The sequence below is a fragment of the Salmo salar genome, chromosome 06 (genome assembly GCF_965601325.2).
Source record: "Salmo salar chromosome 06, fSalSal1, whole genome shotgun sequence".
Taxonomy (NCBI): Eukaryota; Metazoa; Chordata; class Actinopteri; order Salmoniformes; family Salmonidae; genus Salmo; species Salmo salar.
The window spans coordinates 88,343,237-88,363,547 of NC_138296.1; the positions used below are offsets into that span (position 1 = coordinate 88,343,237).

Consider the following 20,311-nt stretch of genomic DNA (forward strand, 5'->3'; position numbering starts at 1 on the left):
CCGACGGCTCCCACCATTAGCTCTGACAAATTGAAAACCCTAGTCATTGGCGACTCCATTACCCGCAGTATTAGACTTAAAACTAATCATCCAGCGATCATCCACTGTTTACCAGGGGGCAGGGCTACCGACGTTAAGGCTAATCTAAAGACGCTGCTGGCTAAAGCTAAAACTGGCGAGTGTAGAGAGTATAGAGATATTGTTATCCACGTCGGCACCAACGATGTTAGGATGAAACAGTCAGAGGTCACCAAGCGCAACATAGCTTCAGCGTGTAAATCAGCTAGAAAGATGTGTCGGCATCGATTAATTGTCTCTGGCCCCCTCCCAGTTAGGGGGAGTGATGAGCTCTACAGCAGAGTCTCACAACTCAATCGCTGGTTGAAAACTGTTTTCTGCCCCTCCCAAAAGATAGAATTTGTAGATAATTGGCCCTCTTTCTGGGACTCACCCACAAACAGGACCAAGTCTGGCCTGTTGAGGAGTGACGGACTCCATCCTAGCTGGAGGGGTGCTCTCATCTTATCTACGAACATAGACAGGGCTCTAACTCCTCTAGCTCCACAATGAAATAGGGTGCAGGCCAGGCAGCAGGCTGTTAGCCAGCCTGCCAGCTTAGTGGAGTCTGCCACTAGCACAGTCAACTTAATTGAGGAAAATAAGAACAATCCGAAATTTCTTTTTGATACTGTCGCAAAGCTAACTAAAAAGCAGCCTTCGCAAATGGAGGATGGCTTTCACTTCAGCAGTAATACATTTATGAACTTCTTTGAGGAAAAGATCATGATCATTAGAAAGCAAATTACAGACTCCTCTTTAAATCTGGGTATTCCTCCAAAGCTCCATTGTCCTGAGTCTACACTACTCTGCCAGGACCTAGGATCAAGGGAGATACTAAAGTGTTTTAGTACTATATCTCTTGACACAATGATGAAAATAATCATGGCCTCCAAACCCTCAAGCTGCATACTGGACCCTATTCAAACTAAACTACTGAAAGAGCTGCTTCCTGTGCTTGGCCCTCCTATGTTGAACATAATAAACGGCTCTCTATCCACCGGATGTGTACCAAGCTCACTAAAAGTGGCAGTAATAAAGCCTCTCTTGAAAAAGCCGAATCTTGATCCAGAAATTATAAAAAACTATCGGCCTATATCGAATCTTCCATTCCTCTCAAAATTTTTTGAAAAAGCTGTTGCACAGCAACTCACTGCCTTCCTGAAGACTAACAATGTATACGAAACGCTTCAGTCTGGTTTTAGACCCCATCATAGCACTGAGACTGCACTTGTGAAGGTGGTAAATGACCTTTTAATGACGTCAGACCGAGGCTCTGCATCTGTCCTCGTGCTCCTAGATCATAGTGCCGCTTTTGATACCATCGATCACCACAATCTTTTGGAGAGATTGGAAACCCAAATTGGTCTACATGGACAAGTTCTGGCCTGGTTTAGATCTTATCTGTCGGAAAGATATCAGTTTGTCTCTGTGAATGGTTTGTCCTCTGACAAATCAATTGTAAATTTCGGTGTTCCTCAAGGTTCCGTTTTAGGACCACTATTGTTTTCACTATATATTTTACCTCTTGGGGATGTCATTCGAAAACATAATGTTAAATTTCACTGCTATGCGGACGACACACAGCTGTACATTTCAATGAAACATGGTGAAGCCCCAAAATTGCCCTCGCTAGAAGCCTGTGTTTCAGACATAAAGAAGTGGATGGCTGCAAACTTTCTACTTTTAAACTCGGACAAAACAGAGATGCTTGTTCTAGGTCCCAAGAAACAAAGAGATCTTCTGTTGAATCTGACAATTAATCTGGATGGTTGTACAGTCGTCTCAAATAAAACTGTGAAGGACCTCGGCGTTACTCTGGACCCTGATCTCTCTTTTGAAGAACATATCAAGACTGTTTCAAGGACAGCTTTTTTTCCATCTACGTAACATTGCAAAAATCTGAAACTTTCTGTCCAAAAATGACGCAGAAAAATTAATCCATGCTTTTGTTACTTCTAGGCTGGACTACTGCAATGCTCTACTTTCCGGCTACCCGGATAAAGCACTAAACAAACTTCAGTTAGTGCTAAATACGGCTGCTAGAATCCTGACTAGAACCAAAAAAATTGATCATATTACTCCAGTGCTAGCCTCCCTACACTGGCTTCCTGTTAAGGCAAGAGCTGATTTCAAGGTTTTACTGCTAACCTACAAAGCATTACATGGGCTTGCTCCTACCTATCTTTCCGATTTGATCCTGCCGTACATACCTACACGTACGCTACGGTCACAAGACGCAGGCCTCCTAATTGTCCCTAGAATTTCTAAGCAAACGGCTGGAGGTAGGGCTTTCTCCTATAGAGCTCCATTTTTATGGAATGGTCTGCCTACAAATGTGAGAGACGCAGACTCAGTCTCAACCTTTAAGTCTTTACTGAAGACTTATCTCTTCAGTAGGTCCTATGATTAAGTATAGTCTGGCCCAGGAGTGTGAAGGTGAACGGAAAGGCTGGAGCAACGAACCGCCCTTGCTGTCTCTGCCTTGCCGGTTCCCCTCTTTCCACTGGGATTCTCTGCCTCTAACCCTTTTACAGGGGCTGAGTCACAGGCTTACTGGTGTTCTTCCATGCCGTCCATGGGAGGGGTGCGTCACTTGAGTGGGTTGAGTCACTGACGTGGTCTTCCTGTCTGGGTTGGCGACCCCCCTTGGGTTGTGCCATGGCGGAGATCGTTGTGGGCTATACTCGGCCTTGTCTTAGGACGGTAAGTTGGTGGTTGGAGACATCCCTCTAGTGGTGTGGGGGCTGTGCTTTGGCAAAGTAGGTGGGGTTATATCCTGCCTGTTTGGCCCTGTCCGGGGGTATCATTGGATGGGGCCACAGTGTCTTCTGATCCCTCCTGTCTCAGCCTCCAGTATTTATGCTGCAGTAGTTTATGTGTCGGGGGGCTAGGGTCAGTCTGTTACATCTGGAGTATTTCTCTTGTCTTATCCGGTGTCCTGTGTGAATTTAAATATGCTCTCTCTAATTCTCTCTTTCTCTCTTTCTGTCTTTCTCTCGGAGGACCTGAGCCCTAGGACCATGCCTCAGGACTACCTGGTATGATGACTCCTTGCTGTCCCCAGTCCACCTGGCCGTGCTGCTGCTCCAGTTTCAACTGTTCTGCCTGCGGCTATGGAACCCTGACCTGTTCACCGGACGTGCTTGTTGCACCCTCGACAACTACTATGATTATTATTATTTGACCATGCTGGTCATTTATGAACATTTTAACATCTTGACCATGTTCTGTTATAATATCCACCCTGCACAGCCAGAAGAGGACTGGCCACCCCTCATAGCCTGGTTCCTCTCTAGGTTTCTTCCTAGGTTTTTGGCCTTTCTAGGGAGTTTTTCCTAGAGAGTTTATTTATTTATTGTTCTGTTTTCCGGTGGGTTTTTATTATTAAACTGTGAAGTTGGAAACACAGTTTTTGCTCTCCTGTGTCTGACTTCTCTGCCGCCAGTACGCACCCCTTACAAATGTGCTTGTCTTTTTGCTCAGTTGTGCACCAGGGCCTCCCACTCCTCTTTTTATTCTGGTTAGAGCCAGTTTGCACTGTTCTGTGAAGGGAGTAGTACACAGCGTTGTACGAGATCTTCAGTTTCTTGGCAATTTCTCACATGGAATAACCTTCATTTTTCAGAACAGGAATAGGCTGACGAGTTTCAGAAGAAAGTTATTTGTTTCTGGCCATTTTGAGCCTGTAATCGAACCCACAAATGCTGATTCTCCAGATACTCATCTAGTCTAAAGAAGGCCAGTTTTATTGCTTCTTTAATCAGAACGACAGTTTTCAGCTGTGTGATTACATAATTGCAAAAGGGTTTTCTAATGATCAATTAGCCTTTTAAAATAATTAACTTGGATTAGCTAACACAACGTGCCATTGGAACACGAGTGAGTGTTGCTGATAATGGGTCTCTGTACGCCTATGTAGATATTCCATAAAAAATCTGCCGTTTCCAGCTACAATAGTCATTTACAACATTAACAATGTCTACACTGTATTTCTCATCAATTTGATGTTATTTTAATGGACAAACAATTTGCTTGTATTTAAAAAACAAGGACATTTCTAAGTGACCCCAAACTTTTGAACGGTAGTGTATATATTTTTAAGTTTGCATATTTTGACTCTAAGTTTGATTGAACTTTACAAGGGTAGAGATGCAGGATCTGTGTGTGCTTTTGACTGTGTCTGATGTTATAAATTACATCAATTTTGTAAAAAATTTGTTCACAAAAAACAAGGATAGAGATGGTACAAGGGTAGAATTGTTTTCAAGCATATGTACACCTACAAGTACACAAGTAGTTGCATGTCAATGTGAAAATGAATAAAGGCTTCACATGTTTTGTCACACATATAGTATGTGGCCCTTCAATTGGTTTCAAAAACTCAATGTGCCTCTTGAGCCAAAAGGTCTGCCCACCCCTGTCCTAGGTACTAGTACCCCTAGTTGAGAATCACTGCCCTAACTAGCCCATGGAAGTGAGGCAGTGCAAAGGCCCTCAGCATGACATCAGGAAGGAAGGAACTTCCAAACGGAACAGAGACTGCCCCCTGCTGTTGGACATACTTGCATCTCAATAGTCTAGAGAGGCGTCCTCTGTTAGACAAACATCAATACATCTCTGAGCCGCGGGCCGCATCTCAATAGTCTAGAGAGGCGTCCTCCTCTCCTGTCCTTTATTCATACTGATCTGAAAACAATGTACTTCTATTTCACCTGGACTGGCTGTTCTGTCTGCTGACAGATCTATTAACTATATTAAAATAGATTTTATCCTCAGCAGGGATTACAATTGTATTTACATGTCCAATCATGACCTGACGTAGGTAGGCTACAGGTTTGATTTTGAAGCAGATATCCTTTCTTCTGGGAACAATGACAGACATTATCTGATGCATTTTATTCCCTTGAAGAATCACAAACAGCAAAAATGTTCATTGATTTACAATGCTGATCTGTGTCGCTGCTTCCTCCTTCTCTACTGTGAATTGCTATTCTGAACTAATTTGATATCCATTGATTCACACAATTACCCTTGAATTACCCATAAGCCACTGGATATAAGGAGTATAATTGTATTTCTGAGGTATGCCCGCTCTGCTCTCCAATCGAGAGGGATAGATAGGGTTTTTTAGGCAGTGAAGAGAGGGTTTGGTTTGCTCTACCATTCTACGCCTGGCTGGCATAACAATGATCCTATTTTGAGCCAGAGAAGGAACTTCCTGCCTCTTCATTGGAGCAGACAAGATCTCAACTCAATCTATGGGCAAAGAGAAGACACACATACACAAACACACACACACACACACAAACAAACACAGGCCTAACTGTGGATGATAGGATATGGAGATGTAACTCGATTAGAAGTTCAGAGACATGGGACATTATAATTCACTTCTCCTTAACCCTCTATTAGAGGGAAATGCATGAGCAGTTTTTACCGTGTATGTGACACATCAGTTAGGCCTAGGCTATATGGCATCCAGTAAATTCACATGAGCCATACTCTGTCTCGTTTAAGTTGGAAGTTGGAACAAAGCTTTTAAAAAAGCTCCTTGCAACTCAGCCTACAAGAGACTCAAAACTCCAACATGATCACATCTATCACTTCCATCTCTCAGACCTGTTATTATTGTGTTATATACATGTTATAAACATGATTAGGCCTATTCATTTGTTATTGTAGCACCATGATAAAGCTTTTATTCAACTGAACAGTTGAATGAATACATATGACAATGAGGATAGCTATACACACCTGTGCACTTGCATGTTTGACCCAATTCAAACAATGAATACATTGTTTCTGAACTTATTTAACCTTTATTTAACTAGGCAAGTCAGTTAAGAACAAATTCTTATTTTACAATGACGGCCTACCCCGGCCAAACCCTCCCCTAACCCGGGCGACGCCGTGCCAATTGTGAGCCGCACTATGGGACACCCGATCAAGGCCGGTTGTAATACAGCCCGGGATCGAACCAGGGTCTGTAGTGACGCCTCTAACACTGAGATGCAGTGCAGTAACATCAAAGCTGAACAGAGAAGACATTTCACACTTGGTTTAAACAATGGAAGCATAATTTGATTTATTTTTATTGAACCTTTATTTAACCAGGAAAATCCCATTGAGACCCAGTCTCTTTTTCAAGAGAGACCTGGCCAAGAAGGCAGCAACAATCAATACATTACAGAATTAAAACATACAATACAACATCATCCAGCCTAAAAAAAAAGCATTTACACTCCTCTGTAACAGAGTCTCCCATCAATGTTTTCAATTCATTCAGTGGCACTAACATATCTAGATGAAGCATGGATTGTAGACTATTCCATGCCTCTGGTGCACAAGAAGAGAAGACAGTCTTGTCTAATACTGTGAATGTCCTGGGGACTTTAAGTAGCAGCCACCTAGCAGACCAGGATTGGGATCTGCTGGTGGTGAAGGAGAGCAGACTACAGAGGTAAAGAGGGAGTTTACCCAAAAGGGCTTTGTAGATGAACACCATACAAATGTAGCTTTTTGCGCATATAAAGTTACGTCCAAACAACCATTTGGTACAATGTGCAATGGTGCGTGAGTGACTTGGCATTTGTAATAAAGCACAAGGATGCATTATAAGCAGAGTCCAGTCTCTGTAAGGCAGAGGAGGCTGCATGCATCACATCAAATTGTATTGGTCACATACACATGGTTAGCAGATGTTATTGCAAGTGTAGCTAAATGCTTGTGCTTCTAGTTCCAACATTGCAGCAATATCTAACAAGTAATAGCTAACAATTCCACAACAAATACCTAATACACACAAATCTAACAAGAGGAATGGAATAAGAATATATACATATAAATATATGGATGAACAATGACAGAGCGGCATAGGCTAAGATACAATAGATAGTATAGAATACAACAAGTCACCATAATCAATTACAGAGAGAAAAGTGGCCTGAACAAGCTTCTTTCTATCCATAAGCGGGAAGCAAGCCTTATTACAGAAATAAAAACGGATTTACATTTAAGCTTCCTCACAAGATTATCCATATGAACTTTAAAGGACAACTTGTCATCCAACCGTATACCTAGGTATTTGTAGGATGACACTTTTTCAATAGATAAGCCACAAGATGTGACAATGCTAACCTTCTCTGGCTGAGTGTGAGACCTGGTAAAGGTCATACATTTAGTTTTCTGTAGATTCAAGACCAGGTTGAGACCATAAAGTGGGGCCTGCAGTGACTGAAAAGCAGTCTGGAGCTCTTCAACAGCCTGAACCAGAGAAGAAGTACATTAATACATGACTGTATCATCTGCATATATATGTAACTTGGCTGCATCCTATTTCCCAAATCATGCAAACAAATTGAGAACAACACAGGAGTTAAAATGGAACCCTGGGGCACACCTCTATTAATTTCTAGAAAGCTAGACTTGTGATTGTCAGTATATACACATTGTGTTCTGTCAGAAAGATGGGGCACTAAATTGGTTTAGGAACTTTCACTGATACCAATGTTACTGAGTCTAGCTAGCAACAATTCATGGTCAACTGAATGAAAGGCCTTTGATAAATCAACAAACAGAGCAGCACAATGTTGCTTTTTATCAAGTGCATTTATGATGTAATTTGCCACTGCCATAGCTGCAGTTGTGGTGTTGTGCCCCGATCTAAAGCCAGACTGAACCCCACTCAGTATGTTCTTTTCAATTAAGAAGTTTTTTTTAACTGTGACCTCACTAGGGATTCATAGACTGGCCAGGATAGAGAGTTTGGATGTAGGACGATAGTTATTAGCGTCTGAGGGATCTCCACCCTTTAGCAGTGGGGGACATAAGCTGATTTCCAATAGCTGGGTATGGAATTGGTCAAGAGACTCAAGTTGAAAATGTGAGCCAGCTGCTATCTTTAAGAGGTAGGGGCCCAGGTTGTCTGGACCTGCAGACTTTTTAGTATCTATAGCCTTTAGTGCTTTATAGATATAAGCATAAGAAGTAGGCTAAAGTTAAAATGGTTCACATGCGGGCCTATATCCTAGTTGACTGTAACAGAGCTTACATTAGAGGCCTGGGCCCCACCATTATTAAAAACTGAACCAGCAGTTTGTTAAAAACCCTACAATATGGGCTTTATCCTTCACTTCATTAGAATCATTCATTAAATGGTCAGGAAGGCCAGAGGATACACTAGAACCTGACACTGATGTGATTAGCTTCCAGAACTTGGTAGGGTTGTTTAGTTTCTCTGTGACTGCATTTAAATAGTAATCTGATTTGGACTTCCTGATCAATCTTGTACATTTGTTTCTTAGCACTCTGAAGGAGGCCCAGTCAACAGGAGCATTTGTATCTATAGCTTGAGCCCAGAGATATTTCTCTTTGTAATTAATTCTGCCAAGTTATCTGAAAACCAGGGATTGTCCCTTCCACTGATTCTACATTTCTTCACAGGGGCATGCTTATCACAAATGGACAAAAATTTCACATAAAAATAGTCCCAGGCAGTGTCAACGTAGGGAATCAGACTTACTCTGTCAATATTATGGTACAGATCATGTAAGAACGTTTGCTCATCAAACTGTCTAAACTGTATTAAAAAAAATATAACGGGCTTTGATCATTTTTACATTTCTAACACAAGTAATCGCACAGTGAACACTGACATCATTTCAGAATATCCAAGTCGATGGGATAAATTATTCCTTAGAAGAATGTCCAATAGCGTTGATTTATTAGGTGCTCTGGGATTTGGTCTTGTTGGTGGATTAATTCATTGCGCGAAATTCAGAGAATCACACAGTTCTTTAAAAGAGTCCGATACAGATGTAAGCACGTCCCAGTTAAAATCTCCTACAATAATGAATTCAGAGTCATTTAGCTTGTGCAGGACATCAGAAAGAGAGTGCGGTCTGTAGCAGCCGACTACAGTGATGTGGGAGTCGTTATATACGGTAAATCTAAGCAGCATTCTTACACTTGCAGTCAACACGTGCCTAAAATTTCACCCATAGGGTTCAAATGTGTGCAAAATATATCAGATAATTATCAACACGATATCATATTCTAGGCTCTCTTCTACACGTTCTCAGTGTACCCGTGTGGCAGAAAATATATATTATATCTAGGCTCCAGCGAGGATCGAACTCGCGACCCCTGGTTTACAAGACCAGTGCTCTGCCACTGAGCTATAGAGCCAAATGCGTCATTTTTCAAGCACATAGGTAATCTTTACTAATGAAGAATCTAGCTTTTGTCGTTATACAATGAACCCCGGAAGTTGGTCACGAACACAGTAAACCATAACAACAGACAAGTAGACTACTAGTGCGCGTTCACAACTCGGAACTAGGACACTCGGAAATGTCAATGTTGCTGATTCGTGAACGCGGCACATGTATAACAACAACCATTTACCTAGTTATACATTTCCGAGTTTCGACTATAACGTGAACGCGGCATATTCTGACCCTGACCAAATTCAGTCCAAAAAGCAGACCTCATACCCTGCTTGTAGGGTCACCGCCAGCTAGCTAGTCTACTGCAATATGGCACTTTTTCATTTGATTACAGGTTGGATTGGTTATGTTCTTATGTGCCTACTTGGTTTGATTTTGATCGTATTTCTCTGTTTTTGTCTGTACATAAAATATATTCATTTGAAATATGATCACATACCGGGACCACCAAGGGACAGGTAAGTCATTATTATGTAACCTGAACATTTATTTTAAATACTGTAGCTGGAAGTTATTTTCAACTATGTATATTGAGTTCCATAAGAATCAGACAAACTAGAGAACAGTTAGCCTTAATAACCGCCAGGGGTCGCTTTTTCACCTGTCTTTTGCGTTTTCACTGAGTGAACTTGGTTAAAGGGATCTCTCAACATAACGTCCTTATTTGTCAGTTATGGAATAAACGTCTCTTGTTATCCCACAGTTTTATATTCGGACATTCCGCAATCCTGAGGGAAATTAGCAATGGTCGAGTTATCCACGACAAATTCCTGGAATGGTGAGCTGAATGCCATGGAGCAGTGGCCAAGCACACACACACACACACACACACACACACACACACACACACACACACACACACACACCAAGTTGTCTTGGTACATTTTACATTCTATTTAGTGTATTCTATTGTATCTTTGACAGGTCGGAGACATATGGACCGGTGTACCGTATTAACGGTATGCACATTGTGATGCTGTTTGTCACCTGCCCTGATACCACCAAGGTAAACCTGCGCCTGAATATTTCACACAATATTTCACACGTTTAATGGATGGAGTTAAGCATCAGTCCATTTCTTTGTACTATTTTACAAAGAAAATACCCAGTCATTTTCTGTCTGTACTCTACCCTAAAATAAAGTGCCCATTCCATTTCCTCCACAAACTAAACAGACATTTTTCTTTCTCGCCACAGGAAGTGCTGATGTCACCAAAGTACCCCAAAGACTCACTGGTCTACAAGGGTCTTTTCAACCTATTTGGACAGAGGTGATTCCTGAATATGTTGTGTCATTTATGCTATATCAACATATAACGATTACAGCCACTGACTTCCTACCGCTACATTTGCGTTTTTTTATTGTGTTGACGTTTCGGTCGGTACAATATTTTCCAATACATTCAATCTTAATGCTGTCTGACTTACATTAAGCCACCTAGACATTACAACTGGACCCCTTGGTCAGTGGCAAGTGGATTCATTGTCAAGGTACAGTAAATACTTTGTTGTCCTGCTTTTCCGCAGGTTTCTGGGAAGTGGTCTGATTACGGCTCATAATCATGATGCGTGGTACAAACAGCGAAGGATCATGGACCCTGCCTTCAGCAGTCTGTAAGACACTTATCTATTTCACATGATGTAATAATCAATTGCTCAATGGATCAGTCTGTCTGTCTGTCAGTCAGTCAACCAATCCACCCACCTATCCATCCATCCTTCCATCGTGCTGTGTATTGCCAGGTACCTGCGTGGTCAGATGGGGGCGTTCAACGAGCGGGCAGAGCGTCTGATGGATAAACTGGCAGACATGGCTGACACCAACACAGCCGCCAACATGCACCAAATGTTCAACCTTGTGACCCTGGATATCATCACCAAGGTAACGAATGGTCATTCCTGTTACCCCCAGATTCACACACTACCCCTACCAGTTTAATATTTCACATAAAGCTGTCTTCATGACAAACAGCAGAACCAGTCATAGTGACACATTTTCAGGTTATGACAACTGACTTACACAGTTATTATGCCAGCTACAGTGTAATCTAGCTATTAGGCAGCCAAGCCAGTGAGCTAGCCATTATAATGCATAACTATGACTCAGAGTTGCTGCTGGTCAGGTATTATTATCTGAAACATGAAAGGCACTCATAATAAATGTATCATCAACATCAATGTTGTTAATCTGTGTTTCTACCTGTAGGTGGCGTTTGGAGTGGATCTCGATCTGTTGAAGGAGAGTGACACTCTGTTCCCCAAAGCCATAGAGATGTGTCTGAAGGGAATGGTCCACTATGTCAGAGACTCCACCTTCCAGGTAAATAGTGACATAATCTTGGTTAACCCAGAACAAAAATCTTGTGTAATTTGGTCAGCTGCGTTATTAAATGCGTTATAAATTGAGAGTTCCGGTGTGTGAATTCTCCACCCTGACAAAAGGAAATTCTCAGCAAAAGCCTCCCCCTTCTGATCCGTGTGAAGTGAAGCACCGCCTTTTCCCAATCCTGATACGTCCTGATACGTCCTGATACGTCCTGATAACCAGAGCCGAAAAAGCCAAAGACCTTCACCACAGATAGAACAATGAGACAGATATTTCATCCGCTTGGCGTTTCCACGGTCTACATATTTTGTCATTGATGAAACATTTGATCTCAATACCGTTTTCTGTTCTCAAAACTACAATCTGTTACGAACAGAGTGCTCTAAGTTTTGTAGACTTGGTGGGTATTAGATTTGATGCTAGGGTCCTCAACCTCCTGGTCCAAAACCTCATAGTCAGGCCTGCTGTAGGCTGCTCGGTGAGCTTGGCATCCCTCTTGACATGCTGGTCATAAATAACCCGCCCTGGGACCATAAGGTTCATAAACAAGGTCATGAAGGCGGTACATTATGACATTCAATGGCTAGGTGCCCAATCAGAATGCATTCAAGGATTTTAACTACTAAATATGACTTCATTGCATCCTCCTTCCCTCCCCCTCCTCAGATCATGATCGCACACACGGCATATAGCCTCTTTTCCCTGGTCTGAGCTACTGGCAGGCCCATATGTTTATGGGGAAACTGTGGGGTGGGGGGGGGGGGGCACAAATTCTATCAGTGGGGTCAATGTCCGGCTTTGCCACACCGTAGAGCCGGCCCTGGATGGCACCTTTATTTTATAAGCACACATACAGTCAAAACATTGGCACACTGAATCAACAACAGACAGATGTACTTCACCACAATGCTTCATAAAATGTATAGCATCAGTCCCTAGATGGCCTATAAATATGGTTGAATTTCCTATTTCCCTAATCTAATAATTACATTTTGTTGAATGTCATATTAGCTCTACCCAAAGAACAAGAAGTTCATCAACGAGGTGAAGGAGTCTGTTCAGCTCCTGCGTTCGACAGGCAGACGGTGGATCAACGAGAGGAAAATGGCCATCCAAAATGGCGAGGATGTTCCTAAAGATATCCTGACACAGATCCTCAAGACGGCTGGCAAAGGCACGTTGTAGTAGCCTGGTCCCAGATCTGTTTGTGCTGTCTTACCAACTCCTACCAATGTTGGCAAGAGATGGCAAGACAAGACAGCACAAACAGATCTGGGACCAGGCAAACATTGGAGACTTTTTACTTTGTGGCTCTGCATGTGACGTTGTTAGCTAAAACAGTCATGTTATTGATGAGGTTCAGTAGCAGTATTGTCTCAATGCTGTAAACTTGTTTAAATTCATAATTTCAGAGGAAAACACAGAAAATGAAGATGAGGAGCTTATGCTGGACAACTTTGTAACGTTATTCGTTGCGGGTGGGTCTCCATAAAAACAATTTCCTACACAATTCAAGATTCAGCAGCTGGAGTTACCTTAACAGCCTTTACTGTTTTGTCTTCCTCTTGAAAGGGCAAGAGACAACAGCCAATCAACTAGCTTTTGCCGTCATGGAACTGGGAAGGCTGCCAGAGATATTGGCCAAGTAGGTCTTATTATTTAATTTCATTTAACCTTTATTTAACCAGGAAGGGCTCATTGAGATTTGAAATCTCTTTTTCAAGAGCGTCCTGGCCGAGATAGGCAGCACCAAGTCATTACACAATTACAGACGGACAACATGAAAAACTACAAGTAATCTAGTAAAAACCATAGAATTCACAAGAGTATACAAAATCATAAAACAGCAAATTAAAAACTTTGACAGGTCAGGGAATCAGTCTCAAAATCCTTCATCAGTGATTTAAAAACACCAATCGGGACAAGTTCTTCCAGTTTAAAAGTATTTTGTAAGGCATTCCAAGGTAATGGCGCAGAGTACATATAAAAGCCCTTTTACCAAATTCAGTTCGGACATTTGGAACAGTTATCAGGATAAAGTCCTGCAAACGAAGAGAGTACCCACCACATTTCTGAACAATAAAAATGCCCAAATAAAACGGTAGTAAACCCAAAATGGCTTTGTAAATAAAAGTATACCAGTTACTGAGCCTACGAGTGACTAGAGAAGGCCAGCCAACCCTGGTATACAAAGTGCAGTGGTGCGTAAGGGTCTTGCAGTTTAAAATAAATCTCAAAGCGCCATGGTAAAGGGTGTCATTTGATCTCAAACACTGAGCGGAAGCATTCATATATAAAATATCCCCATAGTCTAGTAACGGCATAAATGTAGCTGATACTACCCTCCTGGCTTCACAAGAAAAACAGGCCTTATTCTTAAAATAAAATCCCAACTTCAGCTTCAATTTTTTGTAAGTTGTTGAATATGCAATTTAAAAGAGAGGCCGTCATCAATTAAAATCCCAATATATTTATGTGAGGTTACAGTCTCAATCTCATTTCCCTGACAGGTAGTAATTGGTGAAAGGTTCAGAGATCTATTTCTTGCTTTAGAAAACACCATTAGTTTAGTTTAGTCAGTATTGAGGATAAGCTTCAATTGACACAAGGTGTGTTGAACAGTATAAAAAGCAGTTTGCAAGTTCTGGAAAGCTTTGTGAGAGACGAGGCACAACAATAAATAACAGAGGAGATTGAATCAAACAGCCTACCAGATGATACAAAGTGGTCATTGAAACAATTCAGCATTTCAGTTTTGTCATATACAGCAACAAAGTCCTTCAATACACATGATGGTAATTCATTAACATTAACATTACTGTTACTAGACATAGACTTAATAGCCTTCCAAAACTTTCTAGGGTCACTCAGGTTATCAGTGGTAACAGACATAAAATATTCAGATTTGGTCTCCCTGAGAAGAAAAGAACACTTGTTTCGTAACTGCCTAAAAATAAGCCAATCAGCATCAGAACATGATTTCCTTGCTTTAGCCCAGGCTAGATTACGGTCGTGAATAATACAAGACAGCTCAGAAGAAAACCATGGATTATCCCACCCTTTAACCCTGAACCTGCGGAACGGGGCATGTTTGTTTACTATTTGGAAATCAGGAATAAGCTTAATCTTGCTTCAGTCAAAATAAAACAAATCATGAAAGAAATCCTGCTCATTAAAACTCTTCAGATTTCTCTTACGAATAAACCGTGGGTTTGTTTTAGGAACCTTAGTATTTCTAACAGCAACAAGAGCACAATGGTCACTTAAATCATTACAAAAAACACCAACCGCAGAATATTTATGTGGAACATTTGTCAATATCAAATCAATCAGGGTAGATTTATCTGGACATTTGAGATTTGGGCTCATCATACCTCTTTTTGTTTATTGATAATTTCCATAATAAAAAATACTTTGGTTGTGTTTCTTGGTGTCTATAACTTCTCCAGTGTGAAGCAAGAAGTGGATGATGTCATCGGGATGAAACAGGAAATCAGCTTTGATGACCTGGGGAAAATGACCTACCTGTCTCAGGTACAGTGACTTAATTGATCGTTTTTATACTATATTAACTGTAGTTGTGACAGAATCAGTAAATCACTTGTTTTGGTACTGCCCATATGTAGCTTGTTTTTGGTCACAGGTTCAGGAATAGCTGAAAAAGTGCAACATTTACTTGGAGCTAACTCTGGAAATAGCACTGCTGGGTGATTTGAAAAGCCATCATCAATTGATCAATAATATAATAATACTCTTAGCAAAAATGTACAATCTGTAGAAACTATGAGAATAGAAAGGTTCAGAACTTTTGTAAAACATCACAGCACAGTTGAAAAATATATGGCAAATAGAAATCAAAACTGGATGGTCTTCAGAGATAGATGGGAGGGGTTGAGGGGAGCTGAAGGATGGGACTGGATGGTCTTCAGAGATAGATGGGAGGGGTTGTGGGGAGCTGAAGGATGGGACTGGATGGTCTTCAGAGATAGATGGGAGGGGTTGAGGGGAGCTGAAGGATGGGACTGGATGGTCTTCAGAGATAGATGGGAGGGGTTGAGGGAAGCTGAAGGCTGGGACTGGATGGTCTTCAGAGATAGATGGGAGGGGTTGAGGGGAGCTGAAGGAAGGGACTGGATGGTCTTCAGAGATAGATGGGAGGGGTTGAGGGGAGCTGAAGGATGGGACTAAAAACAAACAAAAGATAGCTAATCTAAAATATACTGTCTGTGAAATGTATGTAGTATGTTGTATGTAGTATATTGTATGTAGTATGTAGTATATAGTATGTAGTATGTATAAGCTGGAAGTGGAAGCCTAAGTGTTGTTGTCCATTAGTTTACTCCAATTAGGGAAAGGGTGGTAGGGTTAGGGGAACATAATAAAAAAATATATATATTTAAAATAATATACACTACCATTCAAAAGTTTGGGGTCACTTAGAAATGTCCTTGTTTTTGAAAGAAAAGCATATTTTTTGTCCATTAAAATAACATCAAATTGATCAGAAATACAGTGTAGACATTGTTAATGTTGTAAATGACTATTGTATTGACTATTGTTATTTTGCCCATCTTAATATTTTCTTTTTATTGGCCAGTCTGAGATATGGCTTTTTCTTTGCAACTCTGCCTAGAAGGCCAGCATCCCGGAGTTGCTTCTTCACCGTTGAAACTGAGACTGGTGATTTGTGGGTACTATTTAATGAAGCTGCCAGTTGAGGACTTGTGAGGCGTCTGTTTCTCAAACTAGACACTCTAATGTACTTGTTCACTTGCTCAGTTGTGCACCGGGGCCTCCCACTCCTCTTTCTATTCTGGTTAGAGCCAGTTTGCACTGTCCTGTGAAGGGAGTAGTACACAGCATTGTACGAGATCTTCATTTTCTAGGCAATTTCTCGAATGGAATTGCCTTAATTTCTCAGAACAAGAATAGATTGACGAGTTTCAGAAGAAATGTCTTTGTTTCTAACCATTTTTATTCTGTAATCGAACCCACAAATGCTGATGCTCCAGATACTCAACTAGTCTAAAGAAGGCCAGTGTTATTGCTTCTTTAATTAGCACAACAGTTTTCAGCTGTGTGATTACATAATTGCAAAAGGGTTTTCTAATGATCAATTAACCTTTTAAAATGATAAACTTGGATTAGCTAACACAACGTGCCATTGGAACACAGGAGTGATGGTTGCTGATAATGGGCCTCTGTACGCCTATGTAGATATTCCATAAAAAATCTGCCATTTCCAGCTACAATAGTCATTTACAACATTAACAATGTCTACACTGTATTTCTGATCAATTTGATGTGATTTTAATGGACAAACAATTTGCTTAAAAAAATTAAAAAAAGACATTTCTAAGTGACCCCAAACTTTTGAACGGTAGTGTATATATATATATATATATATTTTATGGGGGATTGGAAATGATGCCGACAATTACATTGATAGAACCCACAATGTATCTGCAATATTAAAACTGATCTACCCCCTAAAAAAACTAAAAAAAACTTGTTGTGACCAACAAGGTTTTAACCTGGGTCATCTGTGTACCACAATGCCTCTTCTTGTATTAGTCCACTGAGCTAAAGCCAAAGCATTAGGGAGGGAGCTGACACAAGTCCTCAGGTCTAAGGCCAGGTAACTCAAAATGTTGTGTTTGATAATCTATCTACCCCGTCAGGTGTTGAAGGAGACTCTGAGGTTGTATCCCACGGCTCCCGGTACGTCTCGCTTCATCCCCAATGACATCACCATCAACGGCATCCCCATCCCAGCAGGAGTCACATGCTTCGTGAGTTACCTCAACACCACTGTCAAGTGTTTTTGTAATATTTGTTCATATTGTGAAACATCACAGCACAGTGGAAAAATATGTAGCAGCTAGAAATCAAAACTGGATGGTCTTCAGAGATAGATGGGAGGGGTTGAGGGGAGCTGAAGGATGGGACTGGATGGTCTTCAGAGATAGATGGGAGGGGTTGAGGGGAGCTGAAGGCTGGGACTGGATGGTCTTCAGAGATAGATGGGAGGGGTTGAGGGTAGCAGAAGGATGGGACTGGATGGTCTTCAGAGATAGATGGGAGGGGTTGAGGGTAGCTGAAGGATGGGACTGGATGGTCTTCAGAGAGATGGGAGGGGTTGAGGGGAGCTGAAGGCTGGGACTGGATGGTCTTCAGCGATAGATGGGAGGGGTTGAGGGTAGCTGAAGGCTGGGACTGGATGGTCTTCAGAGATAGATGGGAGGGGTTGAGGGGAGCTGAAGGCTGGGACTGGATGGTCTTCAGAGATAGATGGGAGGGGTTGAGGGGAGCTGAAGGATGGGACTAGATGGTCTTCAGAGATAGATGGGAGGGGTTGAGTGGAGCTGAAGGCTGGGACTGGATGGTCTTCAGCGATAGATGGGAGGGGTTGAGGGGAGCAGAAGGATGGGACTGGATGGTCTTCAGAGATAGATGGGAGGGGTTGAGGGGAGCTGAAGGCTGGGACTGGATGGTCTTCAGAGATAGATGGGAGGGGTTGAGGGGAGCTGAAGGCTGGGACTGGATGGTCTTCAGAGATAGATGGGAGGGGTTGAGGGGAGCTGAAGGATGGGACTAGATGGTCTTCAGAGATAGATGGGAGGGGTTGAGTGGAGCTGAAGGCTGGGACTGGATGGTCTTCAGAGATAGATGGGAGGGGTTGAGGGTAGCTGAAGGCTGGGACTGGATGGTCTTCAGAGATAGATGGGAGGGGTTGTGGGGAGCTGAAGGATGGGACTGGATGGTCTTCAGAGATAGATGGGAGGGGTTGTGGGGAGCTGAAGGCTGGGACTGGATGGTCTTCAGAGATAGATGGGAGGGGTTGAGGGGAGCTGAAGGATGGGACTGGATGGTCTTCAGAGATAGATGGGAGGGGTTGAGGGGAGCTTAAAGCTGGGACCAAAAACAAACAAAAGATAACTAATGTCAAATATACTGTGTCTGTAAAATGTATATAGCATGTACAGTATAAGCTGGAAGTAGATGCCTATGTGTTGTGGTCCATTAGTTTAATCCAATTAGGGGAGGGGTGGTAGGGTTAAGGGAAAATAATAAAGAAGGAAATATATTTTAAAATATATATATTTAAAATAAGATATACAGCACTAGTCAAAAGTTTAGACACACCTACTCATTCAAGGGTTTTTCTTATTTTTTTACTATTTTCTACATTGTAGAATAACAGTGAAGACATCAACACTATGAAATAACACATATGGAATCATGTATTTTAGTCAGCACCTCATTGACTATTTTGGTGTGTCTCTACTGTACACTACTCTAACTGTTGTATCTGCCCCTATCTTGTCTGTTCACAGTTCAATTCATACGTCTGTGGACGGTTGGAGAAGTTCTTTGAGGAGCCGCTGAAGTTTGACCCAGAGAGGTTCCATCCAGATACTGCCAAGTAAGTGACCCAATATTGTTTAATTGTTTCTTTACAACATTTGAACTGATTAAGAGCTAACTGTCATGTTATGGATGTTGTTTGTTTCTGTCCTGAAGACCCTATTACTGCTACTACCCCTTCGCCCTGGGACCACGCTCATGTCTGGGACAGAGCTTCGCACAGGTGAGACACACACACAGTAGCAGGCACGTACACCACACACACACACACACACACACACACACACACACACACACACACACACACACACACACACACACACACACACACACACACACACACACACACACATGCTCACACCAGATTCCTTCTGTTGTTTGCAGATGGAGGCGAAGGTAGTGATGGCCAAGCTGCTCCAGAGGTTTGACTTCAGCCTACTGCCTGGCCAGTCCTTTGACATCCTGGACACTGGCACTCTGAGACCAAAGAGTGGAGTGGTGTGTAGCATCAGACACCGAGGACAGACAGCCGCAGCCTGACTACTGGAACCTGGAGATGACTAGCCCTTGTCTTTCAACTCAACATATTTCTTATTCGACTCATTCCGTCTTTCTTCTTTAGTGTCTTAAAAAAAAAGATGAACACTTCATCAATGTTTTACCAATCTTGTGCATATATTTGCATGTATACAAAACAAAAATGCAACATGCAACTTTTCCAACGAATTTACTGAGTTATAGTTCATATAAGGAAATCAGTCAATTGAAATAAATTCATTAGGCCCTAATCTATGGATTTTACATGACTGGGCAGGGGTGCAGCCATGGGTGGGCCAGGGAGGGCATAGGCCCACCCACTTGGGAGCTAGGCCCAGCCAATCAGAATAAGCTTATGGTAGAGAAATTAACATTCAATTCTCTGGCAAAAGCTCTGGTGGACATTCCAGTAGTCAGTACGCCAATTGCACGATCCCTCAAAACTTGAGACATCTGTGGCATCGTGTTGTGTGACAAAACTACACATTTTAGAGTGGCCTTTTATTGTCCCCAGCACAAGGTGCCCCTGTTCAATGATCATGCTGTTTAATCAGCTTCTTGATATGCCACACCTGTCAGGTGGATGGATTATTTTGGCAAAGGAGAAATTCTTACTAACAGGGATGTAAACACATTTCTGCACAACATTTGAGAGAAATATTACTTTTTTTGTGCGTATGGGACATTTCTGGGATATTTTATTTCAGCTCATGAAACATGGGACCAGCACTTTACATGTTGCGTTTATGTTTTTATTCAATATACAGTACCAGTCAAAAGTTTGGACACAGTA

At 41.8% G+C, this 20,311-nt stretch overlaps 1 protein-coding gene and 1 non-coding gene across 2 annotated transcripts; one reads left to right on the plus strand and one right to left on the minus strand.

Annotated features, from left to right (window-relative positions):
* Window positions 1-9,174: 9,174 nt before the first annotated feature.
* Window positions 9,175-9,246, minus strand: trnat-ugu (transfer RNA threonine (anticodon UGU)). The gene has a single exon. It is a non-coding gene; the product is annotated as a tRNA-Thr (tRNA).
* Window positions 9,247-9,335: 89 nt separating this feature from the next.
* LOC106608238 (cholesterol 24-hydroxylase) lies at window positions 9,336-20,311 on the plus strand. Its single transcript, XM_014206078.3, has 15 exons — window positions 9,336-9,745; window positions 9,991-10,065; window positions 10,212-10,293; window positions 10,485-10,558; window positions 10,815-10,901; window positions 11,031-11,169; window positions 11,494-11,607; window positions 12,625-12,787; window positions 13,026-13,091; window positions 13,186-13,258; window positions 15,063-15,147; window positions 17,295-17,405; window positions 18,951-19,039; window positions 19,138-19,204; window positions 19,366-20,311. Exons 1-15 carry the CDS (start codon window positions 9,597-9,599, stop codon window positions 19,519-19,521), a joined length of 1,530 nt encoding a protein of 509 aa, XP_014061553.1. The 5' UTR covers window positions 9,336-9,596; the 3' UTR covers window positions 19,522-20,311.